At 33.6% G+C, this 21,325-nt stretch overlaps 1 protein-coding gene across 1 annotated transcript; it reads left to right on the top strand.

Moving 5' to 3' along the window:
* The first annotated feature begins 662 nt into the window (after positions 1 to 662).
* On the top strand, positions 663 to 20,220 carry LOC139494435 (putative uncharacterized protein DDB_G0271606). The gene is made up of 2 exons (XM_071282598.1): positions 663 to 1,161; positions 15,164 to 20,220. Exons 1-2 carry the CDS (start codon positions 988 to 990, stop codon positions 19,703 to 19,705), a joined length of 4,716 nt encoding a protein of 1,571 aa, XP_071138699.1. The 5' UTR covers positions 663 to 987; the 3' UTR covers positions 19,706 to 20,220.
* The last annotated feature ends 1,105 nt before the right edge of the window (positions 20,221 to 21,325 follow it).

The following is a 21,325-nucleotide window of genomic DNA, read 5'->3' as shown; positions in this document are numbered from 1 at the left end:
CAGGATGACAGTTCTACACACTGTCCTAGAACAGTTCTCCTGTCAGATTCTGAAAGATTTGATGAGAGGTTAGAAGTGATCTCCACTGTAAAATATATGTTAAAGTTTAACATTGACAATTTTAACCCGAACATTGCTCATGAGATAGAATGTATTTCATCACCCACTATGTTTTGTTTGAACCAAAATGACATTCGATTCTAAAGTTAAACGTCGTTTTTTTTTTAGCTTCGATTCAAAACCATATATTTTAATCTTAGCTTCGATTCAAAATCATATATTTTAATCTTATTGCAACCAGACGTATTGTCGAAAGTTGTGCACACTAGCTGTCATGATTTTTTGGTTTCATCATGAAATGAAAATCATATAATAGATGGAGAAACGGACAACCTTGTTCAATACCATATAGCACAAATAAGATACGTTTAACTACTCTTATCTAATAAATGTCTATTTCTAATTGCTATGGGGTTAATCTTCCAATGGATATCATAAAACACTTGAAACGTAATAAGTTTCATTGGCTAAAGTCATGTGACTAATGAAATAGCGGGAGATATTTCGACATTTAGAAAATTTACAATAATTTGGTCCAGAAAATAAAGGTAGTGGGCGTCTTGTCAGTTTTATTTCAAGACAATAGTAATTCACTGAACAAGGAACAAATCAGTCCAGAGAATAGGAATAATGATTTGAATTAATTATTTATAGTGTAACATGATTGCCAATGGTTGATGGATGACAGTCCAGAAACATAGACATGTAGTTATCATTTTATAGTTATTCGTCACTGTACGACAAACAAGGGCTAAGTCTTGTCCGCCTTGGGATTTCCGACACACTACAATGGGAAGATAATATCAGTTTCTAATATGAAAATTCAAATCTGAAAATGACGAATTTTGAATGTGGATAAGATATATACTCTACCCGTATTTAAAGTGAAAAGATTATTTTCGTATTTTCACATGATTCAGACTTGTTATGGCCACTAAGTGGACATTAGTAGTGTTGTTTACTATATTAACTATTGATATAACATACTCCCGCCATCTTTCTCATTTACGAAGAACTCAAAATGGAAATGCTAATTCTATTAATTCTAGGAGTAGAACTAATTCAAATGGGAACTCTCGGAGAGGGAATATGATTTCACAGGTTCGTAATAATAAATTGTTAACATAGAATTAATGTTTAAAACGTTTTCAACCATTAAATATATTGTGTAACTTTAGGAGTGTTAGACTGTGTATAGGTTACTTAGTATTTAACGAAAACGATGACACTAAAAAAAGAGAAAATACTGAAAATTGTTAAATTTTATGCTTCCTACATGATCGAACAAATTCGTGGTTTTGAAGAAAATTATGTTTTGGGAAAATTGTAAAGTCAAGACAAACTGATTTTTGGAAAATATTGCATGAAGCGTAAAAAATAGCAGACCATCTGTGATCAATAAAATTGAGAATGGAAAAAGAGACAACAACCCAAGAACACTTTTGTTTTCAATGTTTCATATCTGACCCCTATTTATCATATTCAAATGTACACATACAAGGATCCTTAATCAAAGAGAAAATTAATCTTGTCAAAAATATGTATATGATTTTTTTTTATATAAATAATACACAAAACTACTGCTACAGATATAGACTTACATGTATAAACAAAAGTCCGGAATTTATATCAGGACCATTTTAATTGTATTTGATTAAGATACATGAAAATTTATAGTCAAGGAATGCCTTTTTAGATGTTTGTTTTGCTTTATGTAAAATCATTAATTGCAGATGACAAGTTTTTGCATACAATAAAATAGCGGCTAAGCGCGATCGAAAAAAAATTATATAACTCTCTCTCTCTATATATATATGTGTACATTTTTTTACGGTCAGTACCCAGACTCAGAGACTGACTTGGGAGTAGCTGTTTACCTTACCTAGCTTTGGTGTTCCCTTTTTTTCTGAATCTATAACTAGGTTTGACATCAAAATTCGACGCTAAGTATTACCACATAAAAAAATGAATAATGGTTTAATGTTATATAAATTTTTGTTTGTTCCCTTTACGAGTTAAGATATCAAAACGAGGTCTTCTAGAAACACACGAAAGCGTCATAAGGGTCAAGCCTCTATAAGCGCTGATATTATGTTAGAAAAATTGTTGAGAAAATAAGACATACAGAGGGCCAGCAGGAACGTAGCTACTTATTCATATCCGATCCAAAATCGGGACGATGTTTAGCATATTATTTAAACACTCAGTGTCGGCCCAAAAAAGTTCATAAAGGGAGGGGGCACTGTCTGCCTAAGAAAAGACCCTCTCAAGTCCTGCTTCAGTGATTCCCTGGAATAACCATACACATTTTTCCTACAAAAGGGAAGGACCCGTGCACCCTGAGCCCCTTTAAATCCGCCTTTGACACACTGTATTTTTTCTTTTATAACACCTATTGGGTTTTCACTATTTTTTAAATCACTGATAAATTTAAATATACCAAACTTCGTAGCACTGATATTGATTTAGAATAACAAAGGCTGACGTCACATCATTATCGTTTTTTTTTTTATAGAATACAGCATACCTAAAAAGTCGGTTATGATTTTAAAAGTACCACTGTATTGTCTGTACCTAGAGCAAAAATGATTCATAGATTGAAATAATTATTTTCGATATTTTAGTTAGAAAGTGTAGATAGAAAGTTATACCAAAGGCTTTTTCTTTTGAACCCATATTCATAGAAAACAGGAATTATGTAGAATGCAATAGGAAATACTGTAGAATTGGGGTAATATAAACAAGAAGATGTGGTATGATTGCCAATGAGACAACTATCCACAAAAGACCAAAATGACACAGACATTAACAACTATAGGTCACCGTACGGCCTTCAACAATGAGCAAAGCCCATATCGCATAGTCAGCTATAAAAGGATCAACTCAACGATATATGCTCAACGATCAATGCATTCAAATGTAGCTCTCTATGGGCTGATGCTTACTTATTCTGATATGTGTCTGTGTCATATTTATTTGATCTTTTTTGCTTTTTATCAGTTGTTTTGTTCTGAATACATTCTGGCGTAGACACAATGTGCAATGAGAATAAAGGTGTAATATACGAAATGACCTAGATCCCATTAAATATTAGTGACCATCATGTACATAAACCTGACAAGAACCATATATCATCTTGATCTTTTTATTACACATAGTGTTAGGTTAATGTTTATTCTAATATATATACTCTTTTATCTTACTATGGGCTTAACACTTTTATAATAAACATAGGTTTGAAATATTATTTTGTTGACCCGGCCGAAAACTGTGACATACAAATAAGATAACATTACAATTTTATATCAAAGAAACCAAATTGTCTCTTTTCCAGTATGAATATAATTTAGTTGCCTATAAATACGAATCATGGAAGAAAGTTTGGTATAACTCTTGCATTTTTAACAATAATCATGTCTATGATTTCTGTCCATAAATTCCTCTTTGCATGATATTGGTTTAATTAGAACTTACGAAATAATTCTTGAATTATACTTACCACAGATTGACCCTTTGTGTTAAAAAAAAAGCCACTAGCGATAGCGGAAAAGGGGAATTATTTAAAAACCTTGCAAAATTACACAAACAGTATTAATCTACATACATGGCTAGGGTTCGATCAAAATGGCTCCTTCTTTTACCCATCGAAGTCACTGCTAAGTGAATCTACACTGAGTCAAAACACAAAACATCGCAATCGGGATCAAAAACGCAGCCGATAAAATAATAGAAAGACAAAATTAATTGGGTATCTTATATTGTTTATCTGTTTGTCTTTTTTCTTTTTTAGCCATGGCTTTGTCAGTTTATTTTCGACTTATGAGTTTGAATATCCCTCTGGTACCTCTCGCTTCTTTTAATATCCCTCTGGTACCTCTCGCTTCTTTTAATATCCCTCTTGTACCTCTCGCTTCTTTTAATATCGAAGTCCGTGAAAACATTTCGCTAGTGACTTGAGACACAAATATATTGTATGGGTCTCGATGTCAGTCTTTCTTTCTCATTTCTCTGATGGTAAACTCCTTGATGAAGTTCGTGTACTGTAAACCTGCGCAAGCGTATGCATCAATTGATAATTGTAAAATCTTGCCGATGGAACGGTGAAGCACATCTTCTAGTGTCAGTTGTATCCTTAATCTTAAGGTCACTAAAATGTATTAAATGCAGGCACTCACTAACATGTTGGTTTAAATAAGAGATACATTTCTCATTTTTGTTTTGTTAAAGTTGTCGTTTACATGTATATCATGTTGAATTGTAAACGTTTTCCGGTCTGTGCGTCCGTCTGTCCCGCTTCAGGTTAAAGTTTTAGGTCAAAGTTTTTGAAGAAGTTGAAGTTCAATCAACTTGAAACTTTGTACACATGTTCCCTATGATATGATCTAATCTTAATGCCAAATCAGACCTTTGTTCCCAATTTCATGGTCCACTGAAAATAGAAAATGATAGTGCAAGGGGGCCATCCGTGTAATATGGAAATATTCGTGTTATGTTCTCGGTATGCTGTCTGATTACCATATGCGCTCAAATCTCACTATTCAGTTGCAGAGTTCAGTTGCAAATTCAAAATATCATTCTGTATAATGATATAGTTTATACTTAGCACATACAATATTCTATGAAATTCCGTAGTTGATGGCTAATTCTTAATTATTGTTGCTAGCTTAACATTAAGTGACATACATTCCATGCATATTCAGGACAATTGGCGATCAAGCAGCAAAGCAGAGGCGGATTTAGGGGGGGCACCCTTTTTAGGGAAAATTTGGTTGATTATATAGGGAATCACTGAAGCATGACCGGAACGTAGGCCCCCACTTATGAACATTTCTGGATCCGCCACTGCAAAGTAATTCATTTAACTGAAAGTGAAGTAGCAAATGTTTGGTAAAACAATTAAAGTGGTATTTGATATATTAAATCATTGCCATTTAGATATATAAATTAGTATTGTCGAATACATGGATTGTATTAAACGCATACATTATGACAAAAATTAAAATATAGATATAATTCAAAATTAAGAAAATCAAAAACAAATAATCGAAAAAAAAAAAACGTAGCGATATAAGAAAATACCTGCTTCTAGTGTTTGTATGAAGCATTTGGGGCAAACTGGTTACATAAAATACGACTGAATGGACAACCCTGTCTGAAATCTTTACGTGTCAGTTCAATTTGGTTTGCTTTTGTAGCAAGTCCAAGCACTAACCCTTTTTTTGTTGTTGTTAAATCAAAGAAAAAGGATAGGAATACAAATATCAATATTTAGACGTTAGGATGTAGTCGCGTGACATTTAAAAAAAATCTGGACTTTAAAATTGAAATAATTAAAAAGAGTATTAGTTGAAGAACATAATAAAATAAAAATAAATAGGCTATGGAACTCCTTTTCGAGATATTTAACTTTCAAAAGATGGCAAAAAGATACACTTCTAATAAAGTACATTCAGTAAAATACAGATGGAAGAACAAAGGAACAAAACCAAATATGCAAGAAAACTTAACACAAAACAGGCGCGATATCATACATAAATAATAATAATAATAATAATAATAATAATAATAATAATATCTTTATTTAAAGAGAGTGACTCATTTGGATTAAACCAATTTTCAATAAGGCTCTCTACATGCATACAATGTTAACAATATGAATAAAAAATAATTAATCTACTGTTACACACATGTAAACAATAGACGTATATAAAGTAATATAACAACAACAACAAAAACAACTATGGTATACATTGTGACTTAACTTATAAATTCAACACTTTTAAAAATAAAATGACTTGTAAGAGTTTTTGAATGCAGATATACTTTTTGATTTTTTAATTTCACTGGACAGTGAATTCCACACTTTTGGACCACTAAAAGAAAAACTTGATTTGTATAATTCTGTATTTGATTTAGGGACGATAAAATTATCCGATGATGAAAGTCGAGTATTGTACGATTGTTTACTACTTGTAGGCACAATAAGATTGGATAAATATTTTGGTGCCAGTTGGTGTTTTGATTTATACATTAATAATGATTTGTGGTAAAATATTCTCTTTGTAACAGGAATGATTCCAGATTTCTTAAATAGTTCAATAGATGGTTTTCGAATATCGTGTTCGTTTAAAATAATTCTAGCTGCCCTTTTTTGCAATTTTAGTAGACTGTCAACTAAAAACTTGTTACAGTTTCCCCATACTGAACAACAGTAATCCAAATGTGGAAGAATATACGCATTGTAAAATAGAATTCGTGCATTGTGATTCAAGTATTTCTTGATTCTTTTTAATAAAGCTAATGAAGAATTAACTTTTTTGATTATATGATCAATTTGATCATACCAAGAAAGAGTTTTGTCAACAAAAATACCCAGGACTTTTTCACAGTGACTTTCATTAATCTTTTGGCCATTAATGGATACATTTAATGTGTCATTACACATTACAGACAGTTTTTGTTTTGAACCTATACACATTGTCTTAGTTTTTGACACATTAACTAACATTTTGTTTTCATCAACCCATTGACAAATATTTTCTAATACAACATTGAGTGTCTGACTTATATACCTTTTGTCTTTTCCAATTACAGAAATAGTGCTATCATCAGCAAAAAGATCAAGATTATGATTAGGATTACACAAAGGCAAATCATTAATAAATATTAAAAATAATATAGGACCTAAAACGGACCCTTGAGGTACACCTGCTTTTAATGTAGATACATCTGAAAAAGTATTTGAAATTGATACGACTTGATGTCTATCAGCTAAATACGAAGTAAACCAATGAATTGAATTATAAGAACATTTATATTTTTGTAATTTTTGAAGGAGCAGTTTGTGATTTAGAAGATCAAAAGCTTTACATAGATCTAAAAATACTGCCCCTACTAAATTTCCTTCATCAACGGCTTTTAACCATTTATCTAACAAAGAAGTCATAGCAGTTTGACAGGAATGGTTTGCACGAAAGCCTGATTGCATGACATACAATAGATTATATTTGTTTAGAAAATTCATGAAATGAGTTTTTACGTGTCGCTCAAGGATCTTAGATAGTAATGGTAAAATTGCAATAGGTCTGTAATTAAAAACATCATTTTTTGAACCTTTATTTTTAAAAACTGGTAGAACTTTAGCCAGTTTGAATAACGATGGGTACACTGATTTTCTTATGCTTAAATTAAAAATGTGGCATAATGGAACTGAAATTAGGTGTGATGACATTTTTAAAAACTTTGCACTGATATTATCAAGACCTGTTGCTTTTTTCTCATCAAGTGTGATTAATTGATGGAGAACAAATTCATTAGTTATTTGTGGTATGGTAAAAAAGACATTTTCTGGTACACGACATGAAATATAATTATCAAGTTTTCCAGAACAACTGGTGCTTGAGTTTGAATTAAGATTAACATTTTCAGTAATATTTGTAAAATAATTATTGAAAGTATCAGCAATGCTTTTAGGGTCTGTAATTGGTTTATTACTACAGTCATTTAAGATTGCATGGTTATGATGATTTTCACTACCATTTACATTATGCAAGTGTTTCCATAATTTGCTACTATTTCCTTTTTCTTGTTCTAATACTTCAGTATAAAAATTTTGTTTTGAATTTTCTATGAGGTATTTAACCTTATTTCTCCAAAATTTATAGTTATATGTGTCTTTTTTCTTATGATAATAATCACGTTTTTTCATGCCCTCCTTAATTTCATCATTTATCCACTGATTTTGATAAACATGTTTAACTCGCTTTTTAATGAGAGGAGCATGATGATTTAACACTTCAGTAAAAATATTTATAAAACTTAGTAGCGCTTCATCAGGATCATCAATTTCTAGTATACTGTCAAAGGGACACTGAGATAAATGGTGAATAAAATCAGTCTCGTTAAAATATTTTGTAGATCTATAAGTTATATAATCATGAATTTGCTTTTTCGTTTTGAACCCTCTTTTATGAGAAATACATACTGGATAGTGATCACTAATTGAATATTTTGGAACTGCAATATAATTAATATTTTCTGGCAGATTACAATACACATGGTCAATTAAAGTAGATGAAGTTTTAGTTACTCTGGTAGGTTCTGTAACCATTTGACTCATGTTGAAAATATTTTTGATGTGTGACCACTTAGCATGTTTTTTACTTGACATTATATCAATATTAAAATCTCCCATAATAATAGTTTCCTTTTCTTCAGTGTCAACTTTTAACATCATGGTTTCAAACTTAGTAACCCAGTCAGCATTACTGTTAGGTGGTCTATATACATAACCTAGTAAAATAGGCTTTTGATGAATATTAATAACTTCTATCCACATTGACTCAATTTCTTGCATTTCCAAATCGATCCTTCTAAGCGTATTTATTTGTTTTGAAGTATAAAGTAAAAGCCCACCCCCAGATTTATCAATTCTGTCTTTTCTATGTAAATTGTACCCTAGAATATTGATCTCTTTATTTTTGACACTACTTGACAAAAATGTTTCACTCAAACATAAAATATGCGTGTTTGATTTTGAATCCGAAATTAAGTATTGTATTTCGGCAAATTTTGGTAAAGATAATAGAGAGATCAATAAAACTATAAAAAAATCAAGAGTATTTAGTTGTCAATCAAATAGGAACTATAATTATGACATTAAATATGTGTTACCATAGATAACTGGCCTCGTGTGTTACTATAGATTTTGTTGATACACGGAATATATATTGATGACAACTATTAAGAGGAGAAATATGTTATCGAACAAACACACAATAAACACAATGATTTCAAAAGCTTACACCAAGACTAAAATTAGGAGCACAGAAAAATGGGGTGAATTAATAACAAAGAAGGTAAAACAATGGCTAAAATAAATAAAGAATAGGGAAAATGCCCCCCCCCCCGAAAAAAAAAGAAGGAAGGATAAACTATTATCCCCAGATAACAGATGTAACATCTAAGGGAGCTATCATTTGACTTTATTGGGACCTAGGACGAAATTTGAAAAAGGCAAGACAGGTGTTTTGAGTAAATAAAAAGACAGTTCGAGATACTTTGCAAACAAAAAAGGCAGAAAGACAATTTATTTTAAAAAAAAGTCAGGATAAACCAATAAAAAAAAACCCAATTGTTTGGAATATAATCAGGGAACACAACACTGATTGTCATGTATAATCATGCCCTTTAGATCTTCTTGGCGTTTATTGTTGTTTCACTGACCGACCTTAGCCTCGATTTGATTCTATAGTCGGTACTTATGAATATACAAGTAATAGCTTTTCTAAAAAGCTTGCCGTATTTTAGCTGATTATATTGAGATCAGTGGTTTGTGAGTAGTTTATTTTTATTGGAATATTGCACTTCAAGAAATATGAAAACATGCGCTTTTTTCTACTAATTTGTCATTTTTGGTGTATTATTGGTCTACCCGTGTTATAATGGAAGGAGATTTTATAAAATTGAGAATGGAAATGGGGAATGATATTATAATAAAATGTATTTTGTGTCTATATTCAACTTGATAAAAATAGCATATAACCTACAAGTACTTTTGAGGATTACTACTTGACAAAATGGACAACAACAGAAGGAAGTGGCGGATCCAGAGGGGGATGTATAAGGCGTACACCCCATCCCCCCCCCTTTTGCTCATTTTTTTTTTTTAAATGATTAATCATACTAGACTATGTGAACTTTGCGATTTCCTGTGTACTCTATTTTTTTATATTTATGTGACAATTCTTTACTTATAAAGATATTTTTGGCTGGAATTTACTGATTGTCAAAGTAATGTGATTCGCAGGGTTGGCAAAGTATTACCCGCCCGGGAATTCCCGGGTGGGAAAACCCGGGTTTTCCCGGGCTGGGCAATACTCCCAGAAATTGGTAATAGTGGGCATTACTGGGCAATATGATTTTTTTAACACAAAATAGTAAAGACTTGTTGTAGTTTCATAGTATTACAGCTAAATACATTCTTTTTATTCAGATAACTATAATTAACAGTCATTTCTAGAAAAAGGAATATTCAATTTCGCTTGTTTTTCATTAATTCTATATGTAGGCAGAATACAAGATTAACACATTTAAGGAAGGATACCTTGTTAATTACCAAGCATTGTTTCAATAATCCAAACTTTGATAAAATTGCTTTTTTTTAAGTGAATTGTCATTTTAACATTCATATTGAAATTGATGATATTGCTTAATAAACACCCTAAGGGGTCATGCCATTAACCTTTGAAGAATTGAAAGGGCTGATTATTGTTACATAAACAAATCTGTGTTCTAATCTGAATAATTACTTATTAATTAATGACAGTACATATATACATTATTTAAATGTATTTTTTTTTTACATGTAATTGTTAATTCTTAATCATGTTAATAGGAGTTATATTTATTTGAAAAAAAAAAAAAAATTTTTGCTTTATATTTACAGTTTGACCAATCTAAACACACAAAACCAGTTATATATATCTTAACTGTATTACATGTGTTCATTCACTGAATCCTCTATAAAATTTAGACCAGTATTTTATATTACCCAGTATTGCCCAGTATTACCCACTAAAACCCAGTAAAACCCGGGTTTTCCCAGTATTTCCCACTGGGCTGGGCAATACTCATAAAACCCGGGTTTTTGCCAACCCTGGTGATTCGCTATGGTAGAGTTGACCAGTGCTTCGAAAAACGTCACTCAGTTGTTTTGAAATTCAAATTACAGTAACACATTGCTAAGTCTGAGGATGACAATCATGACACCTTCAAAGCGACATAGGATTGAGCAAGAACGTATTGACTTCTATTTAACTATTCCACCGAACAGGAAGTAATACTCTATAGACTATAACACTCTCATGAAAAAATTCTGAGGCAATATTATTTACCTACGAGAACATGTTTAACCCCAAATGCCATTGTCATGATTGATTGAATATATAAAAGTGCTGCTTTGCGTTGAAGACTAAACTCCAACCTTTAATAATTTACTTTTATAAATTGTGACTTGGATAGACAGTTGTCTTTGGTACTTACATACATGTATATGAGATCCAGTTATATCTATCTACAAGATTGAGCACACATTTTTTTTGTAATAAATTTAAAAGATAATTATTTCTATAATACATTGTAATATCTGATAATATGTATCAGTTATTTGTGATTTTTCATTTGATGTGTACTCTCTGGTAATGTCAGTTTCAGCATGATCAGTTGATTGGTTGTGATAGAAAAAATGGGGCAGTTTGCAATTGTCATATGCAGGTACACCACATGTGGATCTTCTTTCCCCTCTCATTTATAAAATTGTGCATGATATCTATCACAGAAACGCACCAGAATTTTGGTAAATGAAACACTTGTCATATTAAATTAAAGTCAAGGGTGGAATTAAGAGGGTTTTTCAGGGGGCCTGGGCCATCCCTTTTGTAGGAAAAGTTTTTTTATAAGGAATCACTGAAGCATGACTGGAGTTGGCCCCTTCTTAGGCAGTCAGTGGGCTCTCGCTTATGAAAATTTCTGGATCCACCACTAAAAGTTTGAGTATAGTTAGATAAGAATTTATGACATATTATGTTGAAATTTGCACAGATAATGAATGAAAAATAGAGTAAATTAAAAAATAGGCACTATTATTAAAAGCTTTCCTTGCTTATTCACAAGGACATATAATATCCTCCATGCTATTCCGATCTTAGTTTCTATTCATACATACATGTAGTCTGGTGCTGTTCCAAGTAGTTTTCTTTTTTCTGTTTCTTGAGAAGTATTTCTTTTACCTGTTCAGTCACTGTAAAGTGTTACAATTCCTATTTAAACGCAACACATAAATAGTGACCAAAAAGGTACAGCTATCACATGAGAGAAGCTAGAAAAAAGTAAAATGTATACATTTTAAACATTTTTGTAGGACCATGAAAATGGGGTATATAGATAGATATGCATAAAGAGACCATAGAACAAATAAGCAAACAAATTCAAAGGAGATGTACAAGTACATGTAACATGAATTATTATTATTAAAAAAAAGTCGTGGCATGGCCAGAGACCCCAAACTTGACAGCATTTGGTGTTGAACAGGTAAAATGTTTGCATTGACAATAAATATAGCCTTTGTTTCACCCAGGTCGCCTTTCCCTAAATCAGCTATATTAAAGGTAACCACATATTTCTGGGCCGGGTTGAAAAATAAATGAAAATGACTTTGAAAAAAGCTTATAGAAAGACACCAAATTTGGGAGACATCTATTAAAATGTTTGAAATAATAAGAAAGTTGACAAGAAATAAGCTTTTTCAGATAATATACAGACTATTGCAGTCAGCCGCCTGAAATGTTTGCTTATACACTTTGCTTTCCTATAATGATTTAAAATCAGTGTGATAGTTTTCATGAAGAACACTGAGCGTACAGGTATTATGACGAGATAAATGTTGTGTTACATGTATCTACCCAAATAAGTAAAATATGAAAATTCTTGCCTCCAAAACCAGTGATTGATCTCCTGATTTATATCTCATCACTCTATGCAGATGCTGTGTGAAAAAAAAATTGACTAAACAGTATGCTTCTATCCATTGAGTTGATTTATTATTAATTATTTTGCTTTGAATACACCTTATTGCTACAATATGAATATGTCCACCATTACAAACTGTACATGTACATCACAAATATTCCATGTAAAATTTTGATGTTTTAATACAAAATATATGATGCCACAATGGAAAAGTAATTGTTGTACATGTATGACGTTAATGGTTTAAGAACGGACAGATTCTTAGGTCAGGTGGGACAATAAGGGGGAAGGGGGCGACTTCTCCAGTCATGCTTCAGTGATTCCCTAGATAATCAACCAAATAGTAATGTTTGTTACGAAAAAATATACTAAGTGTAAAACCTGATGATGTGAATAAATTGAAATCAGACATATCAAATAAAATTTTCAGTGCTTTTGATATATCAATGGGCAATCTGATGAGTTAAGACTTTTTTGACTGATTTTTATAGTTCGTTCTTATGTTGTACTGTTATACATGTACCACTGTCCAAGGTTTAGGGGGGATCAGAATCCCGCTAACATGTTTACCACGCCACATTATTTATGTATGTGTCTGTCCCAAGTCAGGAGCCTACAACTCAGTGGTTGTTGTTTGTTTATGTGTTACATATTTGTTTTCGTTCATTTTTTTATATAAATAAGGCCGTTGGTTTTCTGGTTTGAATTGTTTTACATGTCATATCAGGGCCTTTATAGCTGACTATGTTGTATAGATTTTGATCATCATTGACCTATAGTTGTTCATGTCTGTGTCATTTTGGTCTCTTGTAGACAGTTGTCTCATGGGCAATCATACCACATCTTCTTTTTTTATAATGACTGCTGATCACCACTGTGTTCATACTGGGACTATTATGGTCCAACAACCAGTGGCAGGCCCACCAAATTTCCCCAAAAAGGATTGCATGCCCCCTGGCCCCCTTCTAAATCAGTCTCCTGACAGCTACATGTACAAAGAATAAATTATCAGGTACGAGTACATCAAAGATCATTAAACTATCTACCCCACATGCAAACATCTATTTGGGAGTTCACTGTATTGCAAGTTTTTTTTGGGGGTTCGAAGGATCGTATAAATCATTGCATTGGGGGTCATTGTCAAAATATAGAGCTAAAGATAAATTATATAATTTGCAACAGCTGACACTATATATATATAGTGCACTGAAACCCTTGCAAATAACAATACAGTGTCAGTGGTGCTTGGTGTAGGCTTCTTTGCACATAAGAAACCATATTGCTCACCTTGTAATTTTTGTATTCTTCTAATAAGTATCGTCGGGTTTGTTTATTTACACCAGAAATCAATGAAGCGATGAATGCTGGAAACGAAATTACATCTTCGGTAAATTCCATGATTCTAATATTTTCTAATCAATATGTCCAAGCAATGAAAAATACATCGTTATTATTTTTATACATAGAGCATACGTTTTATGTATTTACTATTTAAAATCTAAGCTTACGATGAAATCTAACACAAAAGTATCTCAATGCTCGTCGATCTCAATCATTTAACCGTTTTAATACGCAGTTTAAAGTGTAAATTATACGCATTACTGTTCTATTTTTAGAGAATAGCAATAATACATAAATGTACAGTTTCTTAACAAAATAGCAACATAATTACAAGATTAAATCACCACATTGTCACAAGATTATATAATCTGCACCAAATTGACAGTTTGTCGTGAGTTATCATCATAACTAATCACTATAGCAAATGAACACTTTATCATAATATGTACATATAACCTAGTATCATGATTTCAATCCGACCCCACTTACGGACGCGTTGAACATATAATGCATGCCACTCATTAATAGCCAATCAGACGTCAAAAAGACCTTCATTTCCCAAAAAATCATTCCGGAAACATCCGCGAAGCAGTATTTATAACCAATGAAATAACAGAAATATCGTTAACAGATTTACCCGAACCTGACGTTTAGCCTCTGACTAATCAGACCGTATGACCATGGTCATACGGTAATGATGAGAAAAGAATATCGTACCTACAGTATTGATAATCGACAATAGAGTTTGATTATACAAACATATTATATGCCTAAACATTGATGAAATCAGAGTTATATATTTTGTTTAAGTTAGATTGGATTTTGTTATGACATGCAAAAATGTGTTTAATATTTTTTTTGAGCTGCATTACTATTTTACCGATTTTGTCTGTTTTTTTCACGCATCGTTGTAAAAGTAACGAAATTTGATGCGACTGTCATACAAGCGAGAGTTTTAGCGCTATAAAACCAAGTTCAATCCACCATTTTCTACATTTGAAAATGCCTGTGCCAAGTCATGAATATGACAGTTGTCCATTCGTTTGATGTGTTTTATCATTTGATTTTGCCATTTGATTGGGGACTCTCCGTTTTGAATTTTCCTCAGAGTTCAGTATTTTTGTGATTTTACTTTTGCAATGTTAAGAAAGATGGACTACGATGTTTTCATTAACACGTAAACGTGTATGTATGTGCTTAGAAACTGTATTGATTTATTCTACTTATTTTTCAGAATGCAAGACCGGAAACCACAGGATCAACACGATCGACACAAAGCGATTCCCGGCGTAACAGTATTCGAAACAGTATTTCGGCAGCTGAACGTCAAGCCACGCGACCAGTTCCAAAAAGAGATGTTGATAAGACAATGGATGGTTTGGGTTCTATTGGAAATATGTTGCCTTCGCCAATAAACCAGTTTATTAAAGATCTTCGATCCAACATGCCAAATTTAAGTGTTGGAATTGGTGCGAGTTTTGGCAAGCGAGGACAGACGAGAGAGCCCGAACGGCAAAGTAGAAGACAACAAAATTTCGATAGGCGTCAAGATTTAAGTGAAAGGCGACCGAGAAAGACAATGAACAGTTTAATTTCTAGAACACCAGACCCACTTATAGATCTCAGAGACCCGTTTCCGGTTGAGAATAGAAATACAAGACAATTTATTGATAAAGTAGAGCCTCGATTTGACAATAATAGGAATCGACTACCTGACTTTACGAGTGGATTTGGATTAGATAATCAAAATCAACAAAGTGATCCATGGACACAATCTGGAAATTTTATGGACAGATTTGCTCCGGAACCGACATTTTTATTATCCGGAGGAAAACAACCAGCCGCACCGCCATCAACATCATCAATGTCATCTCAAACAAATTCAAATTCACCGAATAGAATAACACAAGATCAGAGTCTTAATTCTAATAGAGGAATGCTACCGAATAATAATAACCAGTTAGTGGCACCTCAAAATATAATGACAAACAGTCAAGGTCAAGGTAATCAGGGAGTACGACAAGGTCAAATGGTTTCAGGTCAAAACACAATGACAAATAATCAAGTTCAAGGTAATCAAGGTCAACTGGTGACAGGTCAAAACACAATGACAAATAATATGCAAATGCAAGGAATGATGACGAACAATAGAAATAATTTACTTCAAGGTCAAAACTTGATAAATAACATGCCACAACAAACCGCAGGCAGTCAAGGACAAACTTTTAATCAGGGTTCAAATTTACAAGGAAACACGCAAAATATGAACCAGATGGTTAATCAACAAAAGCAAGTCCCAATGGCACAGAACTCACCTGTTAATCAGATGGTGTTACAACAGAACCAAAACAAATTACCCGGATTCCAACAGCAGCAAATTCAAAGTCAAAGTAATGCATTAACAACATCACTGATGAATGGTCAAATACAGAATAACATGAATATGGCCCCACCTGTAAATACTATTCTTAGTCAAGGACAGATTCAACAAAATAGTGGTGGGCAAATGGGAACAGGTCTAAATGTGCAGAACCTGAATCAGATTCAAGGTCAAAACACAATACAGAGCAATAACCAATTTCAGCAGGGACAGATACAACAGCAGCAGACCCAACAGGCTAATAATCAAAACCAGGTTCAAAACCAACAGACGTTACTTACATCCCTTTTGCAACAATTACTTGTTCAACTTAACGACGGACAGAGTGGTAGTAATACTATTAATTCTGTACCACGTAAAACTCTGAACCCGCAACAGAATATAAATCAACTACCAAACACTGGACAGTCGATGTCTAATAATCAAGTAATTGGGCAGAATGTACTACAATCTAACATTTTACCAAATCAACAAATGAGTGTGACACAAAATCAACAACAGAACAATCAACAAAACACTCATGCCTTAATTCAACAACTTTTACAACAAAACCAACAACAAACACAACAGTCTTTGCAGCAACAACTGATACAACCAACACTGCAACAGCAACTTATACAACCCTCTTTGCAACAACAACTGCAGCAGCAGCAACTTCAGCAACAACTGCAGCAACAGTTGCAGCAACAACAACTGCAAAAACAACTGCAGCAACAACTGCAACAACAAAAACTACAAGAAAAACTGCAACAACAAAAACTACAAGAAAAACTTCAAAAACAACTGCAACAACAGAAATTACAAGAAAAACTGCAGCAACAACTGCTACAACAACTTCAACAACAAAAATTACAACAACAGCAGCAACAGAAACAACAACAACAGCAGATCATTCAGCAAAATAATTTACTTCTTGGACTGAATGCCAAAAACAATGTTCAACCTTTACAACAACAACAACAAACTATTTTAAATAATCAGCAAGTTGTTGGTCAGAAGGCTCAATCTCAAAGCAATTCAATCTTACAAGCCTTACTTGGCATACAAGGTTCATCCCCAATGACAAGTATTTCTACGAGTAACCAAGGACAACAGCAATCTAAAACAAACGGTATACTTCCAGTAAACAATAATGTGATTGGAAATGGAAATACTGGGACTCTCCAAGCCAACCCAGAAATAAATAATTTGCTTAAGCAGCTTGGATTAAACGGAAATAATGTTAATCAATTAAATCAGGGGACAAATCGGGTCTCTAATACTGTAACAAAACAACAAACTCTTCCACAACAACAAACTCTACCACAACAACAAACTCTACCACAACCGCCACCAGTTACGCCTGTTCAGGGAAATCAAGAAACCATCAATTTACTAAAACAGCTTGGATTAACTGGAAATCAACTTGCTAACCTGTTAAATCAGGGAACACAACAAAAACAGACGATTAATACAAACCAGCAAATCCAACCATTAATTCAACAAACACAGGCTGTACCTACAAACCAGCTAACGCAACCCGTAAACCAGCAAATACAACAATCGATCCAGCAGACACAGGCTGTGTCCACAAACCAGCAAATTCCACCATTAATTCAACAATCACAGGCTATTCCTACAAACCAGCAAATGCAGCAACCGAACCAACAGACACAGACTGTGTCCGCAAACCAGCAGACGCAACCCTTAAACCGGCAGATGCAACAATTAAACCAGCAAATGCAACCATTAAATCAGCAAACGCAACCATTAAACCAACAAATAAATCAACAAACACAAGCAGTATCTACCAACCAGCAAATACAATCAGTAAACCAGCAAATACAACCAGTTAATCAACAAACACAAGTCGCACCTATAAATCAGCCAATGCAACCAGTGAATCAGCAAATGCAAACATCGAACCAACCAACACAGGGTGTATCAACAAATCAGCAGCAAATACAACAAGTAAATCAACAAACACAGGCCGTATCGCTAAATCAGCAAATGCAACCATCAAACCAACAAACACAGACCGTATCTACAAACCAGCAAATTCAGTTAGTAAACCAACAGATTCTACCATTGAATCAGACCGAATCTACAAACCAACCAAATCCTTTGGAAGCATTGGTTAGTCAACAACTTTTATCACAAATTCTCGGTAAACATGGACTAGGAACAATTATCGTACCAACTCTAAACCCAATTCCACCAATGGTAGCAGGAGAAATAGAAATAGCTCCACCAATCACGTTGCCTACGACTGTCAGTCCGTTAAGCACAATAAACATAACATCACAAGGGTTCGATTTACCCTTACAGAGACAGCAACAAGATCAACAACTCAACCTAGCCACTAACCTCCCTTTAGAGGTTTCGGGTAACTCTAATCTTCCTCCCGCCGAGACAGGAGTTACCCAGGCAAAAACTTCAGTTATGCAGGATTCGACTGTAGCATCTACAACTGTAACAACAAAAGACAACTTAGTAATAAGACTAAATCAAACATCAAAAGGTATTCGATTAATTCCAGACGGAAGGGGCGGGGTACGAATAATTAATTTAAGAGCGGCAGTGAGTACAGAGACACCATGGATAGAAAGCGGGACAAGCAATTCAACAGTCTTAACTGAGGCCGAACCCCTTCACAGATTGGCACTGCTTAATCCCACCAACGAAACCTTACGAAAATTAGAAATAACAGATAGACTCAACACTACCGATATACCAGAAGAAATAGAACTCCCAAATGGTACAAGCCTAGATGGACCTGGTCCAACTCCGGCTATGAATTCAGTATATAGAGGTAAACCTACTACCCTAACACCTACAGCAGCTGTTACCATAAAACCTACAACACCTACTACCATAAAACCTGCAGCACCTACTACTGTTGAACCGGAAGAAACGACAATTCCAATAGACTTTAGCGAGTATGATATTGAAGCTGAGGAAGGAATATTTACCACTAGTAGCGAGGTCGAACCGACTACAACTAGTACCACAATTGCTCAGAACGCAACAACGCGTTTAAATAATTCAACATCTAATTCAGTTGGACCTACTTCTGTTATGACAGTAAAACCTACTACCATAGAAAGAACAACATCCAAACCAACTACCAGAAATACAAAAACGATTCGACCAACTACCATAAAAACAATTACTATTCGACCAACATCTATAAAGCCACCAACAACGCAATTCATACCAATAACTACTCCACAAACATTTATACAATCTGCGTTGGGTTGGTTGTCTCCCTTCTCTACTACACCTGCATCTGACATTATATCATATGGTGGTTTCGTAAACATGGTGGATCCATATATGCAAACAAAGGCACATGAACCTGCTTTATACGATATTTTGAATGAAGTAATGCTAGGTAAATTAAAAGGAATGAAATGATGTTGTCACTTGCCAATTCATGCGGGGATACACCATAGTGGATGTGCTATAAAACATTTTTAATAAATTCAAAAAAGCGTTACAGATAGTAAATACATGAACATTCTATGTTTGCTGTTGTTTGAACAAAATGCAGAATACTTCCATTATATAAACGAACATTAATTACGCAATACCTTAATTTTTAAATTAGTAATGTATTCATCTATCAAGTTAACTGTAACCCGAATAATACATTCGTTAATTCCGCACTCGGCAGATATCGTACCTAGCGGATTCAACCGAGGATTCCTCTACTCTACGATGGTACATTTACAAGTTGGAAAGTCAAAAACGGAGAGGGACTGAATTATTCGGGTTATTAGCAAAGTGAATTTATATGATAGAATAATGGGAGTATACAATATGATTAGAGCAGTTTATTTATATGTAAATATCTGTTATAAGATACAAGTAGAAAATGTGGTTTAAGCAGTAGTAGATGTCATCTATCCGTCTTAATAAAATGAAATATAAGTTTTTTCAGTTTTTGTTAAGCGTAATCAATATTGAAATAATGAGAAGTGGTAAGATTGCCGATGGGACAAATCTCCACCAGAGACCAAATGACATAGACGAGTACAAATATAGGCCTGTCTTCGATAATGAACAAACCCACATCACATAGTCAGCTATAAAAGTCTACTTCAAATAACCAACTCGTGGTGAATAAAATAAAATTATCGATGGCTGAATCGATATAGTTGTGTCTGCTGTTTTGGATTGATGCAATTAATGCAATAAGTCACGTGGTCGTCAATGTTTTCGATCTTAATAAAAGTATTCTTCTTTGATTATTCCAGATTGGCCAAACGGCTTTGAATTGACATATATTTCTGTCTTATGACCTTAGCAAAGATTAAGTCTTGTATATTATAAGTTATATGGTTCGCTACTGACCCCATACGGATCCATAGAGGGTGAGTAAAATCCATAGGGGGTGAGGTCGGAGGCCGAGTCCCCTATGAATTTTATTCACCCTCTATGGATCCGTAGGGGGTCAGTAGTTAACCGTATAACGAATTTATCGGACGTTGAATTTTTTTTGCGGCGTTTTGTTGAAAAATAAACAATGAAACACAACAACATTAATAGATGACGTCGCCATTAACGCGTCATGAGCCCCATATGAAACTTACTAACCCCATACGGTCTTATAGGGGGTCACCACGTGACGGCATTTAACCAATCACAACGTGATAATTCATCTGTGGTCCGATAACTGGATATATTAAATTGCCTGCATATGAGTTGTTATGATTTATACTGTTTATTGTGTATGATGGATTTAGACTAGTGGATAACCATTTCCTTCAATTGTCACATCAGATTTCATTTGTACTGATGTCGCGTGAAGCAACCACCAATCAATCAATCAATCAATCAATCAATCAATCAATCGAATCAGAGAATTTTGATAGACACTTATTTGTAAACTTGTTCTAGGAGGTAAGAAGAAGGGTTTGACGCCAGCAAACACTTTAAACCCCGCAACATTCTGTATGTTCTCGTCCCACAGCTTGTTTTTATGTTGTAAGTCGTCTAGAATGTCTGCGAGGTACATGCTTAATTGTTTTACTG

Source organism: Mytilus edulis, chromosome 11 (genome assembly GCF_963676685.1).
Source record: "Mytilus edulis chromosome 11, xbMytEdul2.2, whole genome shotgun sequence".
Taxonomy (NCBI): domain Eukaryota; kingdom Metazoa; phylum Mollusca; class Bivalvia; order Mytilida; family Mytilidae; genus Mytilus; species Mytilus edulis.
The sequence above is the reverse complement of the archived record's forward strand: the minus strand, read 5'-3'. Positions and strand labels throughout refer to the sequence as shown.